At 37.2% G+C, this 21,836-nt stretch overlaps 3 protein-coding genes across 3 annotated transcripts in view; 1 reads left to right on the plus strand and 2 right to left on the minus strand.

Annotated features, from left to right (window-relative positions):
- Nucleotides 1-992: 992 nt before the first annotated feature.
- On the minus strand, nucleotides 993-5,251 carry LOC139115787 (uncharacterized). Its single transcript, XM_070678144.1, has 5 exons — nucleotides 4,581-5,251; nucleotides 3,589-3,748; nucleotides 2,768-2,911; nucleotides 2,206-2,329; nucleotides 993-1,294 (listed from the first exon to the last, which is right to left on the minus strand). Exons 1-5 carry the CDS (start codon nucleotides 4,693-4,695, stop codon nucleotides 1,127-1,129), a joined length of 711 nt encoding a protein of 236 aa, XP_070534245.1. The 5' UTR covers nucleotides 4,696-5,251; the 3' UTR covers nucleotides 993-1,126.
- Nucleotides 5,252-5,458: 207 nt separating this feature from the next.
- On the minus strand, nucleotides 5,459-18,706 carry LOC139115786 (uncharacterized). The gene is made up of 9 exons (XM_070678143.1): nucleotides 18,605-18,706; nucleotides 16,165-16,319; nucleotides 15,056-15,276; nucleotides 13,955-14,038; nucleotides 12,984-13,145; nucleotides 9,819-10,027; nucleotides 7,884-8,069; nucleotides 6,909-7,220; nucleotides 5,459-5,873 (listed from the first exon to the last, which is right to left on the minus strand). Exons 2-9 carry the CDS (start codon nucleotides 16,301-16,303, stop codon nucleotides 5,597-5,599), a joined length of 1,590 nt encoding a protein of 529 aa, XP_070534244.1. The 5' UTR covers nucleotides 16,304-16,319; nucleotides 18,605-18,706; the 3' UTR covers nucleotides 5,459-5,596.
- Nucleotides 18,707-19,641: 935 nt separating this feature from the next.
- The window catches only part of LOC139115788 (G-protein coupled receptor 83-like), a 49,574-nt gene continuing 47,379 nt past the window's right edge, over nucleotides 19,642-21,836 (plus strand). The window contains exon 1 of the mRNA XM_070678146.1: nucleotides 19,642-19,799. The gene's annotated coding sequence lies outside the window, so the exon portion shown is untranslated. The remainder of the gene's footprint in view (nucleotides 19,800-21,836) is intronic.

Below are 21,836 nucleotides of genomic sequence, written 5' to 3' on the forward strand. Positions count from 1 at the left end.
TTTTACATGTTAAAGTACTGTGTTGAGATATTTTGAACAAAATGAAGATTAGGAGGGGAAAGTAAAAGCTGTTTGTAACTATCTTCCTGATATGATTTGCAGATGTGTTCCTCTTCCACCCCCAGTTTTTCCCTAATGTCCTCTCCGTGCTAGGAAAACAACCATTAGCCCTCATCAGACTATAAAACCATCCAGATGCAGGTGTACAATATATATACTTGGAGGCGGTAGAGTATCTGTTGTGCATGATATATCATTAGAAATACAATGATGTTTGGAAGGGGATGTATATGACCTCTGATGCCCAGATCATGCAATATTTGGACAGAAATAATCACCAGGTGACACTGCAAGAGCGACTGTCAGGTTAGTGTATAGGCAACATCAGCAACATCTGGTTATAAGTTGCACACCTGGATAAGGGAATTGTTAAAGACTCAACTCTGAAAGTTTTACATTTTTACCGTGCCTATGCCTTTGCTCATTGAAACTTCTAAACTGTAATTATGTGTAAAAATCAGCAGTCTACCTGAAAGTTTAAAGGTATACTGTCACCTGTTCGAATTTTGCCACAGCTACCATGGAAAGAGAAAATCTAACCAATCGCAGATTTTAAGAGGGTGGCCGCTTTTTAAAAACAGCGCCCTCACATGGGCATTTTGAATACCAAGGAACACCTCTTTGACCATATATGGGCATATTTAGATTACAGGTGACTGTATATCTTTAAAATCAAAGAAACAAATTGACCTAAAATTTATCAATATTTGAAAATCCAAATGGCCAATATACCTGTGTTCAGTCTGCTGGGAAAAATTAAATTTGTGATTCTGTCACAAACAAAACAAGACAGCAAAAATTTCATTTCCTCAACGGGCTCCAAAATGAATCCACACAAGCGGTAGACCGGTCAAGTATTGTGAAAACATGAGTGCACATATCTGGCACATTTGACCTTCAAGGGACAGGAAATGACTGGCAAAACTTGTAAATTTGTATCTGTTCTGTGTATTTTACACAATTTATTACTAACTCTGTCCGGAGGGTTAATTAACATACATCTGAATCCAAAGAATTTACAAACAGATTCAGCGGAATATCACACAGGGAGGCTCCGTACACTGCGTCAAGTGTGGAGAATGACGATGGGTATCTTGCGATGGGCCAGCCAATTACTGAAGAACTCCGGAGGTGCATTCAAGATATTCTCTAAGACAAAGTAAAGTGCCATCTGCATATGAATAGTCATCAGTTCGTCGGCCGGCAGTGACATTACTATCAGACACAGCCTTTCCTGAAAGGGAGATAAAAATATTGTTAGTCATGCAGTACACTGATACAGTCATGGTCATAAAACACAAATAAACATTGTTCTCATTTTGTCATTTAAAGAACTAGCTTGCAGTCTGCTATATCCATGTTTGGAAAACTTTTTTAAATTTTTGTAAAATGTCCGTATCTCATAATTTTCATTTTATGAATAAATGGTGAATCAAATTATGGAAACAACTACAACTTAGACCTTCAGAGAGAATACGAAAAATTAAGTGTACTTTGCAGGCACTTTCTGTGTTAGACAAAATGTGCAGACAATTTTCTAATCAGTTAAAACACTTTTAATAAAGGAAAGTGACAATGTGGCAATCTAAAAGAAGTCTTTCTTTGACGGTCTGATTGGAAACATATAAGGGTAAGAATTGTAAATTTGATTCAATGGATATAAAGTACTCTCTGTACTAAAACATTTTTACTACAAAGGCGCCTCAACAAAATTTGCAATTCAAGTACAGAAAAATTCTCATGCTTTATTACCAAAATTGTGATATCTTTTTTTCACTGCATTGCAGTGGTGATGGAAATGTTACCAGGTGTGATAAGAGATTTCAAAATACATTGAAGGCAGCAAAACTTCACGACCTTGAGAATGATTGTGACCAGACCACAATGCTTGACAGAAGTTCAGATGGAGCAAACTGACTGAAGGAGAACTTAAACTTTGGAAGTTATTTGGACAAAGTACTAGTAGTTCATAAAGAGAGTGTTTCCATTAACTCCCAGGGTAATATGCAAATGCCATGATAGTCTAGTACATAAAGAAATATATCAAAACTTCCATCCACCATTAGATGGGCCAACACCCTCACAGATGTTCAACTGTGATATACTGAGAAGTTCAATGTTAGCTCTGAGAACAAAACTTCTTACCTTGCCACTTGGTATTGACTTGGCATCTTCAAATGAAAATTTGTAGAGTTTCTTTAAGATGTCATTGATGTCGCAGTCATGGTTACCGACCACGTGATGGCAATCAGTTTTCAAATCTATGTACCTATGACATGGGCAGGAAATACAACAGGTGTATTAGCACATACATCTTTCTTATACCAGATCTAGGCAATTCAAATAATGGACAGCCGTGGGAGACTGATACAAAACATTCTGAAGACCTGTTGAGTGGATGAAATCTTCGCTGACTTGTTTTGTGAGAATTACAAACATACTTTGAAACCATTTACTATTCAATTATGACTTATCATAAAATGAAAAAATTAAAACATAATGAATCTATTTTATATGACTAACTGAAATATACTCTTCCTTCTTGAACCAAAATTATCAGAAATGATACTTTTCATCTCACCAAATAAATTTTTCTGTCACAATTACTACCATACTGATAGAACTGTATAGAAATATTGAACAATGATAGCATGGCATGCTGTGAAAACACTGCCAGCGTACAGAAAAAGATGTTATGAAGTCTTACCACTTGGACGGTTTGACATCGAAATCCATCTCCTGTCCGTTGGCGTGCTGTGCCGTGGCACTCCTCATAGCCCGCAGCTCTTTCTCAAATAACGGACTTAACTTCAGAGCCATGAACTTCTGTATAAATGTCTTGCATCTCTCCCTGTGCGGGATATCCACAAAGGGATAGAAATTCAAACAAATGGTGGAATTTGCTGAAACTTTATCCATGTAAGGTGATGCTCACTTCAATGATGAGAGTTTTGAACTTTTGATCGTATGTACCTCAAGGGAACAGAAATCTTTCATATTCAAGAACAGAATTCATGACAATAAAAACTTTTGGATCACATCATTACCAAACTACCCGATATTTTCAGCTTTGAAATTCAAAATGGCGGCTCATTCCCATCATAATTCTATGGGAAGAATTACATTTACTTCACTTTCTTTGCAGGTTCAAAATGAGTCGACAAAACCCCTAGTCCACTAAAGACTTGTAAAATTTCGAAAAATCCTGTTCTGGGGTGCATTATGCCAACGTGGTATCCTGGCACAGAATATTCCATGTGCCAAGATGCTGTCATTTACTGCACTGACTTAAAGCTTCATCTTTTGAAACTAATGACATATTTTTTTCTTATTCTGACAAAATACATGTCATATTCCATTTAACTGTATTAGATGGTAAATTCTTACCAACCAGGAAGTAGTCTCATTGCCTTTAACTGTATTAGACTAATTAATTCTCATCAACCATGAAATCAACTCAGACTATATTCCTAAAGGCAGCATTTTTATAATACTGACTTAAACTTCTAACTTCTAGCCGGCACCAACCTTTCCATCCTCTCTAAGTCTGTTAACACATCCCTAGTCATCTTACTCTGCACTTTATCAAATTCTGTCCTGAGACCCTCAACTGGACTTTCAATGTCATTGTCATCTTCCTCAGCTGGTTTATCTCCCTGGCTAGCGCTACCGTGAGCTGTCTTTTTGACTAAAAGATCCAGATAATAAGGTTAAAACAATGTATTTGTTTTTGCTGATTCCAGAATGCGTATTTGCTGAGTCCCCTCATGAAAAAGATGTACTCTACAGAATTTTATAGTTCTATAGCTTAGGCCAAGAAAAATAAAATGTTTGTTTCTCATCCTCGCGAGCGTCAATTCAGACCTGCTGCGTCAACCTTTTTTTTCTGCTCATAAAGGAATGAAATGAAAAAAAAAACCTGCAAAAATACATGACGATAGTGCATAACACAGTGTTGTGTAAAACGTAACTGTAACAAAATAACTGACACTAACATTCCATTCGGAACTGTACACGTATGTCACTGTTATATTAAGCTGTCAAAACTGCATTGCTGCATTAAAAGTCAAACCACAGAAATGTTGCTACAGTATACAAAAATACTGAAGCACACTGCTGTGCATGTATCTCTGTGTGCATTCTTATGCTGTTTTCATGTTTTTTACTCGTTCTTGTTGGTTGAAGAATAAAAAAAATGAGAAGAACCTTTTGCCAATTTTTATGAATTTTTCTGCGATTTTTTTGATAATTTTGGACCAAATGGACATCACATTTTGTTGGCTAAAGCTTTTTATCAAAACTTTGGCAGAAATCAGGAATCTGAAATCAAAATGTTTAATTTATAAACATTACTTATCATTATTTATAAATCAATGTATTGCTTGCTAACCCCTGTGATATTGGTCTCAAAAGCAGAAACTTTTTACTACGTCCGGATATGAAATGATTGGTAAAGGGAAAACTGATATAAAAAAGATGATGTAACGCATATATATTCCAAAGTCGTCTGAGTAAAATACCTTTGTCAGGCACGGTCACACCCTCTAACAGCCAATAGGGCGGCTTCTCATGGTGGTGATCATGGCGACGGTAGCTTCTGTAGCTGCTAACTATATGAGAGAAAACACCTAACATACATGGCAAACACGATCACATTCACAACATACACAAAAGAAGTCATTACTACGGAGGAAACAATAGCCAGCGAGTAATCTCACGTGGAAATGAATAATCAAAATGTTTGAATGAAGAAGGGGTCGGGTGATTTTTTCTCTATTCAGTTTGTCAGATGATAGAAAATTGACTTATTAAATAGTGGTATACTGTAATTACACGTCCTGACAACAGCTATAGAAATTGTGTAAAGCAATGGAAAAGAAACTCTAAAGGCCTGCTGCAAATTTGTATTGCACGAGAGATTGAAATTTAATATATTTTGACGCACATTGGGAAATAGAGAAGTCTCTCTCTCTCCCTCCCTAGATACAGATAAAAACGTTTCATTGTACTTCAGAACTGAAGTCTTAGTACATTACAGCATTAGAGTAGAGAGTACACATACTGTGCACAGCATGGATTGGACAGCATCAACTGTATTTTGATGGCCAGGGTTTTATATATTGTACTGCTAGTACTGCACATGGCATTCCTACCGAGGTGTTCAATTTGTTGGGCAGTTTTGTTTTCAAGTATTTAGAAAAAAACTACCAGATGCACATAAGCAATTTCGAGTTTAAAACTGTTTTTTTTCCAGAGGTATATACTTCTGACAATTCCATCTAGCTGTTACATCACCTCGATCAATATTCATTCCTCGTCCATGCTTTGATATTTAGCTGGTTTGAAATTTGGAATGGGGAGAGAATATTGCCCACATACATGTGAATTTATAATTCTTGAAATATGAATTTCTAATTTCATAATCATTAAATGCAATTCTTGGCAAGACTGTAAAAAACTGGGCCCCACGATACAATTTTTACAAATCAACAGATTTCTAAGGGATCCAGTTGCTTCATCAATTCCTGAAAGGGCCCTATAAGACAAACCAGTTGTTGTCATGACAACGATGATTGGGCCCAGTTATCTTCAGGTGAGCCCAATTACCATGAAATCGCTGATTATGATGAGGGTTAGGCTGACTGCTGAGACGATGTTGCACGGATGACAGGGGGTTTAGTTTGTCTTTATCCTTTTCATGGCCGTGTCTTTCCGTGTGACCGGCATGGAGCAGGTCGTCCCAGGTGTCAACGCGGTGATCCCTGTCGTGGCGATGCTCCTTGTGCATCCTGTTCCCTAAATTTGACCGATACCTGGAAGAGAGGAATTTCACTCATTCATGAAACAGGTTGCATCATTCAGTTTTACAATGCATCCATGAAACTTGGTTTTGACAAAAATCGAGATCCTTACAAATTTGAATTTTGCTGAACCTAACCTGACCTATTCAAAACCTCCCAAACTTTTGCATATTTTAACTAATAACACATGATTAAGCCAAATTTTGCTGTTTTTTTTAATGGGTCATGCCCTAACTTATAAAATATAAGAAAACATTCCTGACTGACCTACTTATCTTTTGACAGCATATAAAGGAACTCCACAGATTTCATTTGGTTTATATAAAAGTAAATTTTCTCCATCCTTTTACCAAACTGCAATTAAACCTCAATTGACTGTAATGATATTTGCAAGTCTTACAAATCTTTAAACTTGCGCCTTTTGCCTTTAAAGATCGGTTATTGCTCTATTAAATCACGTCATTGTCAATGACATAGTCCCCACTTGGTCAATGAATTTGGAAACTATTGACGGAAATGATGGTCATATCGGATTGTATCTCAAAACAAATCAACTTGCATATGGATGACATAGGCAATAATCCTTGTTTGAAAGAAACTGCTCCGACGCACGCATGGACATGACCAAATCTATAAGTCCCCCTGGACTTTGTCCATGGGGACTAAAAAAAACGGCAATGCTGTGTTGAAGCTAGGTGGATGCGTAGTGTCCAATGTACTTATCAGCACCTAATTTGCAGTCTGAACTAGAATAGACGACAATAAATTGCATATTGTATACGTTGTGTTGTCTTTGCAAAGCTGATACTTTGTACTTCACCATGATTTATTGAGAAAAAATGTACTCATCTGCTGTAATAAAACGATGAAATGTATTCAAATGTTACCAAATATTGTCCCTTTAACTTTACTACGCAAGCATGTTATCAATATTCTTGCATTACCTGTTAATATGCAACAACCGAGTTTTCATTCGTAACCCGTATGATATATCTTCACAATTCATTTATTATCATAGAATCTGTGTCTCTTTTCTTCCTTACTTACTTTCGCCAAGTCTGCGTCGGTGTGACTGCCCTCAACATGGACAATGTGCGGTCTGTTCCGCCCGAGTGGTGGGCATCCTGATGATGCTTAGACGTGCCGGCGCCGTGGACCGAGGGATGAGGATGAGAGTGAGGGTGGAGATGGGTGTGAGGGTGAGTGTGATGATGGTGGTAATGGTAGTGGTGGTGATGATGATGATGAGTGGAGTGGTGTCCTCCGGCACCATGGTGACCGTGTGGAGACAACGCCTCCATGGAGTGAATGGCATCAAGGTGAATGGCGTGTCCAGCATTGGCAAGCCTGTGTGGACGACTGTCAAAGAAAACAAAGAAAAGCAAGGAAGTCATTGTCAGCGAGCAGTAAATATATAGCCTATATATATATGTGTGTGTGTGTGTGTGTGTGTGTGTGCAAAGTAACAGGCTGTGATACATGTATGAAATAGATAATTCTATGTTTGATTTGGTAACTCATTGGTTAATAAAGAAAATGTATAACTGAAAACATTGACATTACTTTAAATAAGTTGGTAAACATGTATTCACAGCATTTAGGAGCAAAAGGTATGAAATGATTATGTAGGATTAAGGGAATTTGATCACCATATCTATATGCAAATTTGCAGTAACAGGCAGCTTTAAGATAAAGTTTAAACCTTATATGGATATTTGCAAATTTGCAGTGAACTGGTAACATAATAAAATTTGCATTTACCTTATATGGATATATGCAAATTTGCAGTGAACTGGTAACTTTATAACAAAGTTTGCATTTACCATATACGAATATACAACTTTGCAATGACTGGTAATATTAATTAACACTTTGAACCCGGCTCGGACATAAATGTCCGATGACGTCATAGAGTACCAGGGGGTAAGGGTGCAAAGGGTTAAGATAAAGTTTGCCCTTACCTTATATTAATATATGTAAATTTCCAGATAAGGGTAACAATACGATAAAGTTTGCATTTACCTTATGGCTGGCCTACCATTGTGATCTAAGATAACATCTTTCTTTGAGTATGTCTTCACAGTATCATGAGACAGTGGCACTCTAGATCTGAGATCGCGGCTCTTCACATTGTGCATACAACACAGGAGGGTGTGAATCGCCTCCAGTTTTCGTAACAACATCTTTCGAGATCGATAAAATGACATCCTATTTTCAAAGAGAGACAGTTGAATAGTTTCTGATTAAAAAAATTATTTTTACATTAATATCTTCATATCTTGCAGTAATCTTCTGTCTGGAAATAAACAGTCTGGACAGGATGTTACTATTTACTTTGTAGACACCTGCAGGTCTTCAGAGGGTATATGTTCAAGTCAAATGTATGCAATCACTATCAATCCCAAGAAGTGACATCTTTCTTGGGAAAAACTTTTTTTCTCATTTTGACCATAGATAGGTCCACCAACACTACTTGAAACAACAGGAATGAACCAGACTTTTTGACGCTGCAGACACTGCTATGCTGTACAACAGAATTGCGGTCAATGCAGTAGTAGTGTTTTATGCAGGGCTTTGAATCCCTAGGCCCTCTGTAAGAGTCTTTGATGAAATAATTGTCAGGCACCATTTTCTTTGTGATGCTTGATATTACCCAAGGCAAAATATCTAGAAACATCTGACAAAACATCGACAACTTGTATCATGTAAATCAAACTATAATTCACATATTCTATTTCACCATCCACAGAGTTGAATGATTTAAAAAGCAATGAAATGAACAAAAATTATACTGAAAGGTCATGACACAGTCCCTCTGTGGATAGAGGGACTGTGGTCATGAATATGGTATACAATGTGAAAGCTCTTTGCTTTATGACTATGGCAATCATTATATCTTTTTGATATATGGATTTTACTGAGATCTTATCGTATTTGCTTTTTATATTTCAACAGGGACTTGTCACCGTAGGACTTGCTTTGAGCAACTGTTTGCAAGTAGTTAGTGACGCATTTAAATAGCCAGATAGTTATTTTTTTTGGTCCATTACTCCTGTCTGCATCAATGAGCATGATACCGATTCCTTCAACCAGGGAAATCTAACGCTATTTAACACCATTATACTGCGTTGTTGTGTTTTCATTGCAGCAGTTTTACCGGATAGAAAGTCATGTACACCCCAGACATGCAGTTTATTTCTCTGTCACTGTGATAATCATGTGGACACGGTTGTCAAAAGAGCATTTTGTAATTGAAATGAGCTGTAAAGAGACATTGATATCATATCAGCAGTGTCAACTTGTGTTGACATCTTTTTGTGAAAGTTTTCCTTTTCAAAGATAGAACACACAGTACTAAATATGTCTTCACTGTCTCACTGTCTCTCTTTTAATACACCTTTAGTTTCACCTCGACACATACAGACAGCTTTTAACTTTTTTGCATGTTTCTTCAAAGAAACTTTCCACCATTCTCTTCCATTATCGACAATACAATCAGTAATCACCAAGAAAGTTTACCAATATTTCAAATTCTGTTGATTGATGATTCTTTGGGAAAAAATTAAATTTTCAAATTTTAGATAAACGAGATAGTGGAAAACTTTTCTTCTCTGGCTACAAAGTGAATACATAGCAGAAAACTTTTGCAAATTTTGATTTTCTAAAAAACATTCCACATTTATTTACTCATAATGACTGCAGTGATCTTTGCTTTATATTTCAAAGAACTTATATGTTTCTTCATCAAATCCATCAAATCATATTTCACCATTCCCATACACTTAATCTTAAAAAACTTCATCCAGTTAATCAAAATTAAGGTAGAAGCATCATTGTGTTCATGAACTCGAGCGTTCCTGATTTAACCTTCATAAACTTATAAGTTACATGATTTTTACATTATTTTACATTCTAAGTTCCTTCATCCAACCCATCAAATTGTATTCCACAACTTACTTCATCATGTCCATCTCATCATCGTCGTTGTTCATTATAGCTGGACTCGGTGTCATGATCAGTCTCATTGAGAGTGCTGATTTCACCGGAGCGACTGGTTTGCACGGGTAGCCATAGCGTGAGTATATTTTGCCTCTGGGCACTGGTGGCATGGTGGACAGAGACGACAACTGACTGTGGATACTTTCTTCAAGACTTTTCCTGGTTTGCTATGCACAGAGTACAAAAATGAAAGGTTTTGTCAGCAATCATTGATGTACGGTAAAAAGTTACACATACATTCTAAATTTGCATGTAAAAGAGATTTATTTTCTACTTAAAGATATCCCTCCATTGATTTTGACTACCAAGGAGTTTGTGGAAAGGGAATATAGCCTGCTCCTGAGAATACACACACAATGTGGTGTTCAGCTGAAGGCCAAAGTTGCATTTCCAAATACTAATTTGAATAAATCCTGTTAACCATGTTCAAGTGTAAACCTCCACATGATGTCATGGGTCAACAGAGGTCAGAATTCAATAGATTAATAAATCATTACGAACAGCTGTCCTACCTTTTTTGTAATACTATACTAACACATAATTTTACTTTCTGTAGCTCTTTCCCAGTTTATATTATGTGACATCTGACACAGATGTAAAAGATCTTCTCAATCTCGCATAAAGAAGCAACTACACATATGACAAAAATCTCTTTCTTTCAGTCTTAAAACTTTCAACAAATTCATGCCATGGTCATGTGACTAACTGAAAGTTAATTTCAGCGATGGCATTTGTAGAGTCTATGGTGAAACTTTTGCATAAAATCTTCAGAGCTTACACCTGACTTGGTAAAGCCTTATTAGGGAAATGTTATCTGACATGTCCAGGGCAGCTTTCATCCCTGTCAGCGAGCAGATGTTGAAAATTGTAATGCTTTGTGTACTAATTTTTAGTAGTATGTGCCTCGAAAGTGCACGATTTAAATTTTTGCTCAAACTTTCTGCAATGAAACTTTCAACCATTCTCTTGCCACATCAATCAGGGGTCACCATGCAAAGTTTGGTATTTGAGAAACAAACCATCTCAACATCTACCGATATTTGAAATTCAAAATAGCTTCATTCCCTGTGTTATCTCGATGAGGAACAATAAAATATTTGATTTTCAAAACACTAAGATAGTGAAAATTTTCCTAACTCCAACAGCTTTAAAATGAGCCCCCACAAGTGGTATATCAGAGAAGTATTGGACAAATTTGAGTCTGACAATCTGTCCCCGAGGCGCATTCTACCTTAATGTATATGGTTTTGGCAAAATCACTACAATTACTACAATGGCTTGCTTATATTTGCCTTATAATGAAGATGAAATGCAATTTCACTGGAAAAGCCAACAGAACAGCGCCTACAGAAATTTTGCATAATTTTAATTATATAGGGCTGGAAAATATGTGTACATTACATCCTCAATATACACAAGTACCCAGGGGGGATGGTGGCAATTTGCTCAACGTGTAGCCGTTAATGGTGGCCACTATACAAACACACCCACTGCTTCACTTGAGCAGAAATTTTTCTTGCAAAAACCCTAAATGAGATAAGAAGACAAACACATGCAAAATTGTGAATTGAAGAGAAAACGTATTTCTTCTAAATCAAAACACAACTCAACAATGCCCATCATTGCATGTACTTAATTTTCCTGGCAGGATGGCGGAGGTGCTGTGTGAGAATGTCAATATATATATTCATAGCACTCCAAAAACATGGGTATGCCTGGAAGGTATACACAATTGCGTAGAAGAATAATTTAATAATTACAGTCATTCGCATTTATATTCCACTTGAATTTTTTTAATGGATGACTGATTGAGTCTTGACCTATTTTTTTTGTAAAATGTGCCGGTCGTTCTCCTTTCACGACAAACAGAGTTGAATTGTTGCAAGCCACCTTAAAGGCCCACAAGCTGCATATGTTTTGTAATTTGTTGCCATAAAAATATCTCCAATTTCTCAGGTATTTGTTGAAATCTTCCTATTACCTGGTAATACATTACAACAACACTTATTAGTAATGGGAATCTTTGAGAAAATTAAACTTTTCACTTCATTTTAAATTTCCCGCCATTTTGCCAAAACTGGGCATATTAAAAACAATGACACAAAACTACTTTTCATGCAAAAGTAAAATCGTAAAAGTAATACACAAAGTTGCAGTTGGTGGGCCTTTAATAAAGTTTCAATGGAAAACATCCTCCATGGTATTTGATCACTATATATTGTCTGCTGTAATGTGTGTTAAATGTTCTGTGGAAAATATTGGAACTTGTGACGTTTTATCCTGCACACACTTCACACGATAATTATCCTTTGGTATCAACTCCTTATCTTATCACCACAGATACACTGGCCAAATCACTGTGTTAATGACCGTGATTGTCTTTATGTGTGTGTCTGTTATATAAAAAGGCAATTTCATGGAAGATAGAGCTATTATTTCTGTCTCATCACAGGAGAGAGAGAGCGATTGTGAAAGGTTTGGGAAAATAAACATATTGCAAGAAGTAACTCATTGATGACCCCCCTATAAAGGCAAAGAGCAGATGACTTTGACAAATTTCCACCTGAAACATGTCAATTTCTTACTTTATAATGGGAAAGTCACACATATACGCCTGATTCACAACACTATGGTAAACAATTATTGAAATGTCTCTTAAACCCTCTTGAAAATAATTTTACAACCATCAATCTATAGGATTACACCACTGGAATCAAGTTAAGTCCTAAAATTCTGTAACATACTAGGGGGGATATTATCAAATATTGATCAAATGTTAAATACAGTCCAATCATTGCCTACGCTGTGCACCCAGTTTTTCCATTCACGATATTCTGTCTGTAGTCGATGTGGTGATTGACAGTTGTCAGACACCAGTCTGACCTTTGACTCACGAAACCTTAGAGCAAATTCAGGAATTTCTAGAATTTGTTTGCACTGGCGCTCTATAACTATGTGTATTATATGTAACATTGTTCTGCGTCAGACAAAATAGCTTTAAAATGAGCCGCCCCACAAGTGGTATACCAGAAAAGTATAGGAAAAATTAAAGGGGTCTGAATATCTGTCCCCGAGGTGAACTCTACATTAAAGAGTATGCAAAAGCTACAATCTTGTTCTCACCTCCAATTCTTTGACACATTTATCGAATGTCTGCCCTCCCTTGACTGCAGTCATAATGTCTTCTGAATCTTGCAGCTGATGTTTGATGTGAAGAAACCCCGCCGAAGCCACCGCTGCGTTCTTGACATTGGTCTTGCTGCCTTCAGATGGACCTTGAAATTTCTGCAGTGTTAAAAAAGTGACATAGTGCAGTTCATTGATCCATTGAGCAATTATATCAAAAACATTTACTGATTGCTAGGCTGCAGCTAATGGTACATTGAATACGTATATATTATAGTAAATTTTTAAAATACCATGTCTTCATTTACTTTTTTCTGACATTTACAGGCAAAAAGTGTGGTGCTATTGCTATAGGTATACCATTCAATGTTGTAGAACTATGTAGCATCAGGGTGAGATATTGCATGGTAAAGTAAGAAATGAACAGATGGTGTGAGAGACCACGGTCTAAGGTGCTGAAGTGATAATTTTCAATCAAATACTGATTAATCATACTATGATAAAATTTTATTTCAATTTGTACAGAAACTTCACTCAGTTTCTTTTCTCTGATTATCTTCATCTTTCATGTGATGATATTTCATAACCCATACCAATGTATCAATTAAATTACTGGAAATTGAGTTTGCATGCATATCTAAAATGCAGAAAATTACAAGTTTTCATCAATTATGACAGTATTTCAATTTCACTCCACAGGGTGTTCCTGAAGATTTTTTCACTCAAAAGTACACAAAAGACACTCTCACACGCACACATGGAGTTAAAGGTATACTGTCACCTGTTCCAATTTTGCCACAGTTACCATGGAAAGAGAAAAACTAACCAATCACAGATTTTAAGCAGGTGGCCGCTTTTTAAAAACAGCACCCTCACATGGGCATTTTGAATATAAGGCATGCCCCTTTGACCAGCATATTTAGATGACAGGTGACTGTATACCTTTAAACCACTGTAAATAGACAAACCTGGAATGTAACATCAGGTGATGGACTTTCCGCGTTTTCCTGAGCTCTGCTTGATACACCCAGTGAGATTCCTGGCAGCTTGTGCTACAATATAACATTGAAGAGAAAGAAACGGAAGCATAAAAAGCTAAAACACGTAAAGAAAGTAACAATACTCTGTTAGTCATTTAAAACACTTGAATATCATATTTTCATGATATTTATCTGTATGAGTTACACTTTCTAAATGATGGTATGTGTATGATGTCTTTTCATGCTCATACAAAAATCACTGCATTTTATTCAATACAGTCTACTAATACACTCCACTCTTATCATAGAGTTTTCAGCAAATTTTGCTTTTTTGTTTTGGTGCACACAGGGAGTGTGTCTGGGCTTGACAGGTGAAATGCAGGATAGCCGCAGATGGATATATCAAATTTCAAGTGCAATGCTGAGTTTGTACTGCATCAGCTACCTACAAAAAAGGGTGGCAAGTGTCAAAACATCTCATCCAAGTATGTCCACACCAGCATCTCCCAAAAAATATGTAAAGTCTCTCAGGTATAGGATTTCAAACTTGTTTTGATTGGACAAAATCAGCCATACACTGTGGGCTCACAGGCTAGCTGGTAAAGGCTGACTATAAACTCATCGTATTATAGAGAATGTATTCAGAGTTAAAAGCTCTTCTTTGAGTTTTACACCAATGCATCTTCAAGTCCAGAGGAACAACAAAGGCAACATGGATTTGTTTCTGCCCAGACAGAATACAACCAAGAATTTCTAAAGTTATTTTCAGTAGTTTCATTTTGTTGCATTCTTTACTGGACATCATCTTTGGCAGAGGTATAAATATTCCATTTTAATGTTCACTCTACCCTCTCATCCCCATTTACATTTGTAAAGTTCCAACTGTGCCACAGAATACAACAGGGCTATACCAAACTTTGATGGTGAAAGGGTTGACCCTTTGACCTCCTGTTCGTTTTAAAGATATCAAGCTTTACTATAGAAAACATTAGTTGTACTAAAAAATGAATATACACGGGTTAGGTTAGGTGATGGGTAACATGAACACTTCTTTTGTATGGCATTGAAGCAACGATTGACATGTCAAACCTTCTCAGGCAGATGGTCTTTGAAGACATCAAAGACCAGCTGGCCAGTGTCCAGGGCAATGTCACCCAGTGAATGGTACGGTATGTGTTGAGGTGTGAAGAATCCATGTTGCATGTGTTTCTGTCTCCGTTCAAAGTGTCTCTTCCAAAGATCATCATCATATTCCGGTACCAGCATCTGACTTGTGCGTGCCAGGATTTTTTCTGCTTTTCTCCTCCCTCCTGCAAATAAAATAAATAAAATTTATTCCGGCACTGTTCAGCCGGCTGCAATTGCACAAGATAAATCAAGAAAATTATTGTATTATAGCATTAGAGTAACATGTAGACATTATCAGGTCTTTAGATCTACCATGACTATACATATCTTATTGCATGCCTCATTTATCAATTGTCACGCATGCCATGGGATTCAATGGTTACTTGTTGATGGTGAATTGGGCCGCGTAGTCATCATTTGACTGAAACTGACTTGGTGGTACTTCTTTGAACTTGACAACTTTGGGCTTTAAAAATGATCAAATGACACAATTTTTATGAATGATATAGGGAATCCTATCTTTTACTAAATTATGCAATAAAAATTGATAAACCACACAAGAGTGATGCCAATACATTCATGCACCTTCCAATACAGGAAATCATTTTATTTTTGTACATATTTTCATCTGTCAAGGAAACTAAGGAATATGAATATCATTTGTAAATCAATCCAAAATTTCAGTGCGAAAATCATAAGGGAGAGGCATTTAATAAAAACATTAAAGCCTCACCAACGCACTATGTATCCTCAAGGAGGGAGACCATTTGCCTTCCTGATATTAGGCAAACAGTCACTTTGCCCTCGAGCACATGGTCCCTTGTTGGGAAAATAATATATTACATTCATCCAAATATCATAAAACTGATATAATAACTATATCCTCAAGTAATGATTACACCAGTATAATACAACAGAATGTCCATAAAAAGCATCTTTAGAGTGATGAACTTACTACTGTGTTACAGGTATGCTTACTTATGTCAGCTTCAAAGTTATTTTTCAGATAATATACAAGCTCCTACAACTCCTCACTGGTGGTATTATTTAATTAAGAATGCATTGCTTACCTGTGTCAGCTTCAAAGTTATTTTTCAGATAACGCACTAGCTCTGTCACCCTACTGCAGTACTGCACTGCAGTTGCTGCATTGCTGTGGTAATGGTCGTGATGCCCATGATGATGTGCTGTTGCCGTGCCAACAACCATTTTCCTTTACTGTTTACTGTAAAATCAAAAGATGACATGTCATAGCTACAGCATTTATGACAGCAATTTCTTTTAGGCGTGGTGGAAATGGAGAAAATATGAACACATCTACATGTCAATGAATTGGCTTGTCAATACAGCTGCTTGCAAAAATGTCATTGTCCTCGTATAAATATGCAAATATAAATACTTCTCTGCAAAATTTGTATTAGGAACTTATGCATGTAAGAAAGACAAAAATACAACTTAGTAGGTGATGTGTTACAATGAACATTAAAAGACATGTTTACGGCTCAGACTACAAGCTGCAACAACATAGCTACAGCCACAAACCCAACTGTGACAAACTTTGTCCGCATTTCAAGCAACAGACTGTCTGATTTAATGTGTGTACAGCTATGTTTACTAACAAACCAGTAAGTGCAAACAGCGCTGTTTCATCACATACACAATTATGCAGGACAAAACGTAACTGATTAAATCAGTGATAGTAACTGAGTTTGGCATATTTAAATTCTGTCCCAAATAACTAGCATCATGAACAGCTCTCAAGCTTGAATTGCTTTAATTGACTTTGCACAACATTTTTTGTCTATAAAATATAACAGGCAAAAGGTAAAGTTGCTGGCTATTCCCTTTCACACTTTCTATTAAATTGTTCTTCAACTCAACATACTCTGACTAAAGGAGGCTTGGAAATGCATCAGACAATTTGAATCAATACTTAAGTGATGTACTCTCGCTCTCCTGATAGTCAAGGAGATGCCTGCGGTAATGGAAGTTTGTAATTCATTTAATGGAGCGTGCTCTCACATCTGCCCATCAAGACACTCATGGATCCATCACAGATGCCGTTGATTGGTGATGTGGATTTAATACTTGTACTGAAAGTGTTCGCTAAAGCTGAGCTCCAATATAGCTCTACACCGGGGACTTTATGTGCCAAGTATTGATGAATCAATTGTTTTTAGTCCTAAGGATTTTCAGTTTTGTGTCGACTGTGAAAACACACTGAAACTGTTGCTTGACTCACAAGCCACCATGGAACTGTTACTTTTTATGTCAGGTATTTCGTGACAAAGTTCAGCAGTGAAATAGCAAAGGGTCTGGCAACACCAAAGAACAAGAAGACTGTGCGCTGTACGGGATGACCCCCTTGGGACACTGAGTTGATTTAAGCACAAGAATTCACTGCTTCAGTATTACCCAAAAGTTTCTGAAATATGGCACTGAACTGCGTGATAATTACATGCCCATGGTGTGACTACAGAGGTATAACTGGTTGCAACCTCCACGGTATGAAGGAATTTCTCGTACAGTTACCTGGGACAATAGAGGTAAAAAAAACAGAACTCCATGCTGGGACTAAGCCCTGTAAGTTCAAACGTGTACTTTCAATAATTAGCATAATGGCACCGATCTGGTTGGATGTGCACCGCTGCAGCACTGCACCAGCACACACGCGCATGGAGTGTTTTTTCTGCATATAACCAATACATGTAATATCACAGGGAACCCAGAAATCTGGTTGTTGTTGTTGCTGTTGTTGTTGTTGTTGTTTGTATTGTTATGTCTATATTAGTCATGTTGTTGTTGTTGTTGACCAATAAAATTCAACGAACATGTATACTGTGTTGCTATTGTTTCAACGTAAGGTAGATGTCATAAGAAACACAAGGACACTATCATTATTTGACGCAGTACACTCTCTCCGTATAGGGAGAAATTAGTGTACGTTGGAAGAGTTGCATAGCGTCAAATAATGATAGTGCCCTCGCAGTTTCTTATGACATCTACATTACGTTGAAAGAGCAACACATAATATATGTTCGTTGAATTTTATTGTTCAACAACAACAACAACAACAACAAGACAAATATAAACACAAACAACAATACAAACAACAACAACCAGATTTCTGGGTTCCCTGTGATGATCCAAGCGCCCGTGCAACACAGTCGTAACTCGTACATGCAATCAGTGGGGTAGGCCGGATGTATCGAGAAACAAGACCATAATCGTCAATACTGACCTTATTGTCTTCACATTTCCGTTGCATAAGTCCGAAACATGATTGTTACGGTTTAAAGCACGTCATTCATATCGCACCAGAAATTTGAGGCAGCATCATCGAAACAATTAAGCCCTCAACTTTTCGTAAACATTGAGCTCTTATGGCCAGTTGCGGGTCAAGCAGACGACGTCATGATAGAGAGTGTAATATGTGCGCTACCTTTGATCACGTGAAACCTGACCCCTTAATACAACACTATAAACACTTCCACAAAATGTGATGCCTACCTGATGTACCGTGAAATATTACGTCAAATACATGTGCGTCCCAGCAGCACCTAAAAGTTCACACGCCATCTTGTTCTGTGTCACATGATCAAAACTTTCTCTTTACCCAAGCATCCTGGGTGGTTCTCTTGTTCTCTTGCGATGTTCTTTTGTCCATGCGCAGTGTGTGTTCAATCGTGCTCGTTTGGCGCAAGTGTTTGGTCATGGCCTATTTATCCAAATGTCCTATTTCTATTGGTCATGGCCTATTTATCCAAATGTCCTATTTCTATTAAGAGAAAATTGATAAATCTTAACTTTTATGATGTTCCATACACATTACATGTTATTTTATTTGATTGTGATTTTATTAAGTAACCTTGTCGACAACTTAGGCGATTTTGACACGACTTTGTTTTAGTAACGCATCAAATAGACTATCCGAAAAGTGGTTTAACTCAAATAGCATCCGTAGGGTGTATAAAGATGGGTTATACAATTGAACTGGTGCAAAAACAAGACATAAAATCCGTTGATTTATGTTATAATTTATATCGCAAATTCAATATGTTGTGATAGCAATGGCGTCATTTCACTGAGTTAAAAGATAGCAATTAGGCCTACATGTAAAATGGTCGTTTGTGATATATGTTGTAACGCCATAAGCTTAGACATGCACGTTTCTATTTGCCTCGTCATCGAGTTTTCTGACTGGATTTTCCCACTTTTACCAAAATAAGTTGAGCTGATTCGTCGGTATCTTGTCCGAACTGTATGAGAGAAAATATCGCCCAGTTGAGTAGAATGCTAGTTATTGGCTTCATTTGTCTCGAAATTGCGGTATGTAAAAGTCCCCATGATTTTAGTACAACGAGTCACCTTGTCTGTGATCAAGTACACTGTCTTACAGATCTAATCTTTCTGGTGAAATTTAAAACACTCAATTATTGTCGGCGAACATTTGAGAACATATCATTTTAAATGATAAGATGTTTCTCAATGACAGTAGACAAATCGGTTGAGGGCGTCACCTAAGCTTTTATTACCCTACAGCTTACGTATAATGGCTCAGGCCATACTGTGTGCCTCGTCAAATACTCGTGCACTTAGGCGAAAATTCTTTCTGAAAGAAATCACACAACCTGCCCAGCACGGACCCATTTCTTGTCGAGAAACGCCAACTGACAGATACTGTTCACCATTCAACGTTCGTAAGGTAGGGTTTTTTGCCAAGGTTATTGGTTCAGGCAGGTAGGCTACTGAGACCTGAATACTTCTGCATGCGCATGTGTATAGTACTGAATGAGCATATCAACGGTGCCCATGCGAAATATTAATATTGACATATTGACGATGTTTTTGGCTTATTCTTATCTCTTTAAGCAAATCAAAAAACCTTGCAATCCATCTGTTGTGACTGACGATGATAGGTATAACTTATATTGTAATGCCATAGATCCGAATCTGTGTTAATGTACAGTTTAACGAAACACGGGTGCCTAGTAATACTCTAAGATGGTACAGATATTATTAAGAAATGAAAAATACTTTATGCGATCACAGTATTGTGTCGTAGACATCAACTGTTGATTGTTCAAACATAGATTTATGAAAGTGAGAGACGGGTACCTATACCTTAGGCTACTTGATTTATCACACGACATTTTCACCGTTACGTTATTAGTTGTGGCTCAGATGTACGGCTGTCCTCAATATGTGATTATCACTGATCGATCACGCAGTGTGTTTAAAGACTGCTATAGTTTGCCAAACGAAAAGGTACTGTGAAGCAAGTGGTTATGGCGGGCAATATTCTTTTGTGCAAGGAGTTTGTGACTGATAATTTCAAGCCCAGTCAGATGTAATGTTTGCATTCTTTTCACGATTTTACTTTCACTGCAAAATCAGTCCGTGTAAGTGTACTTGCTGAAATATTATATACAAGTATAACTAACCACGCACTGGAACTACTTGTGAAAGTTTGAATGAGATAATTGGTAAATTGGTGCCCACTATAAAATGGTAGTCTCCATACAAACAGTGGAAAAGACGGTGGACATTGTGCATGCACGCAGTGCAATTCTCAAAAACAATATATTGTCAGTGAGTGGTATGCGTGGCACTTAACCTGTTCACCTCAATTCCCTGTGAAGCGGTCCATTATTACCGTTGATAACAATCGGATTCGGCCAAACCATTGAGGTGAAAGGGTTAATGTCCACGACTTGGATGTTGCATTTTTGCTTCCACTGTGTGTTATGACCAACATTTGAAGAGGGGAGGAATTTTAAAACAGAGCGAAAACCGTTAAATTTAGCTGTCAATTCTGTCCCAAATACAGGCTGTTGTAACGTAGGATAAGACTGCTTCATTTGCGTGGTAGAATTGAAAGAATATCTGAGAAAATTTCAAGATAGTTTTATATCAACAAGTTACGATGAGGTGAAATCCACTGCCTATAACGTTTACCTACAATGCTTGACATGCTCCATGGTAACGTCAAAAACCCCTTAAGATAGAATGGAATTGAAAAGCAAAGGAATAAAACAAAGCTTTGCACTAGGTATCGGCTTTAAGTGTAAGATTTTTTTACACCCTAGTGCAGATATCCAAATATGAAACCTTTTGAATATTAACAGCAGCCTAATTAGTTGCAACTAATTTCATTTGTTTTCGGGAAGTACACCCTCCTCACATAACCACCTTCATCAAGTTGAAGATGTTGCCAGTCATGCGCAACTGAAATGAAAAGGTATGGAATATAGCTGGAAAGATAAATCGGTTCAAGAAATTTGCATCTTGGGCTCTGAAAATGTCAGCTGTTTCTGTTGTTACAATGTCTTTGAGGCAAATCATTCCAGTCTTTGATAGTTTGCGAGAATTCTTTCCTGTCGTTTACAATAATATTGACGTGCCCTTTCTTGTCGCACTGATCTTCGATCTCTGAAGTCATGTTCAGAGCAAAGTAATGGTCTAACCCTGAAGCAAATAGTACTCACGCCCGCCCCCGTGAAAATTGTCCGCCACCGCTATGATTGATCAACACATAGAGTTATCCTATAGGCAGTGAACAAATAGCACATTTGCGGCTTGATAAGGTTGCATGCGCCTCGAAATTGAAAGACTTAAGATAGAACGCGCCTCGGGGACAGGTATTCGGACTCTCAAACTTTTACAATTTTTTTCTGATATACCACTTGTGGGAATTCATTTTAAAGCTCTTGATGTAAGAAAACTTTTCTCTTGCTTAGTT

The sequence above is a fragment of the Ptychodera flava genome, chromosome 17 (assembly GCF_041260155.1).
Source record: "Ptychodera flava strain L36383 chromosome 17, AS_Pfla_20210202, whole genome shotgun sequence".
Taxonomy (NCBI): domain Eukaryota; kingdom Metazoa; phylum Hemichordata; class Enteropneusta; family Ptychoderidae; genus Ptychodera; species Ptychodera flava.

Coding starts and splice junctions, on each gene's coding strand:
- LOC139115787 (XM_070678144.1), bottom strand. CDS start 4,695: ATGTTAGGTGTTTTCTCTCATATAGTTAGCAGCTACAGAAGCTACCGT. Junction 2,912..3,588: donor GACTTAGAGAGGATGGAAAG/GTTGGTGCCGGC, acceptor TATCCCGCACAG/GGAGAGATGCAAGACATTTA. Junction 1,295..2,205: donor AGTCAATACCAAGTGGCAAG/GTAAGAAGTTTT, acceptor TCTCCCTTTCAG/GAAAGGCTGTGTCTGATAGT.
- LOC139115786 (XM_070678143.1), bottom strand. CDS start 16,303: ATGGTTGTTGGCACGGCAACAGCACATCATCATGGGCATCACGACCAT. Junction 15,277..16,164: donor TAACTTTGAAGCTGACACAG/GTAAGCAATGCA, acceptor TTTTATTTGCAG/GAGGGAGGAGAAAAGCAGAA. Junction 13,146..13,954: donor CACCTGATGTTACATTCCAG/GTTTGTCTATTT, acceptor TTAACACTGCAG/AAATTTCAAGGTCCATCTGA.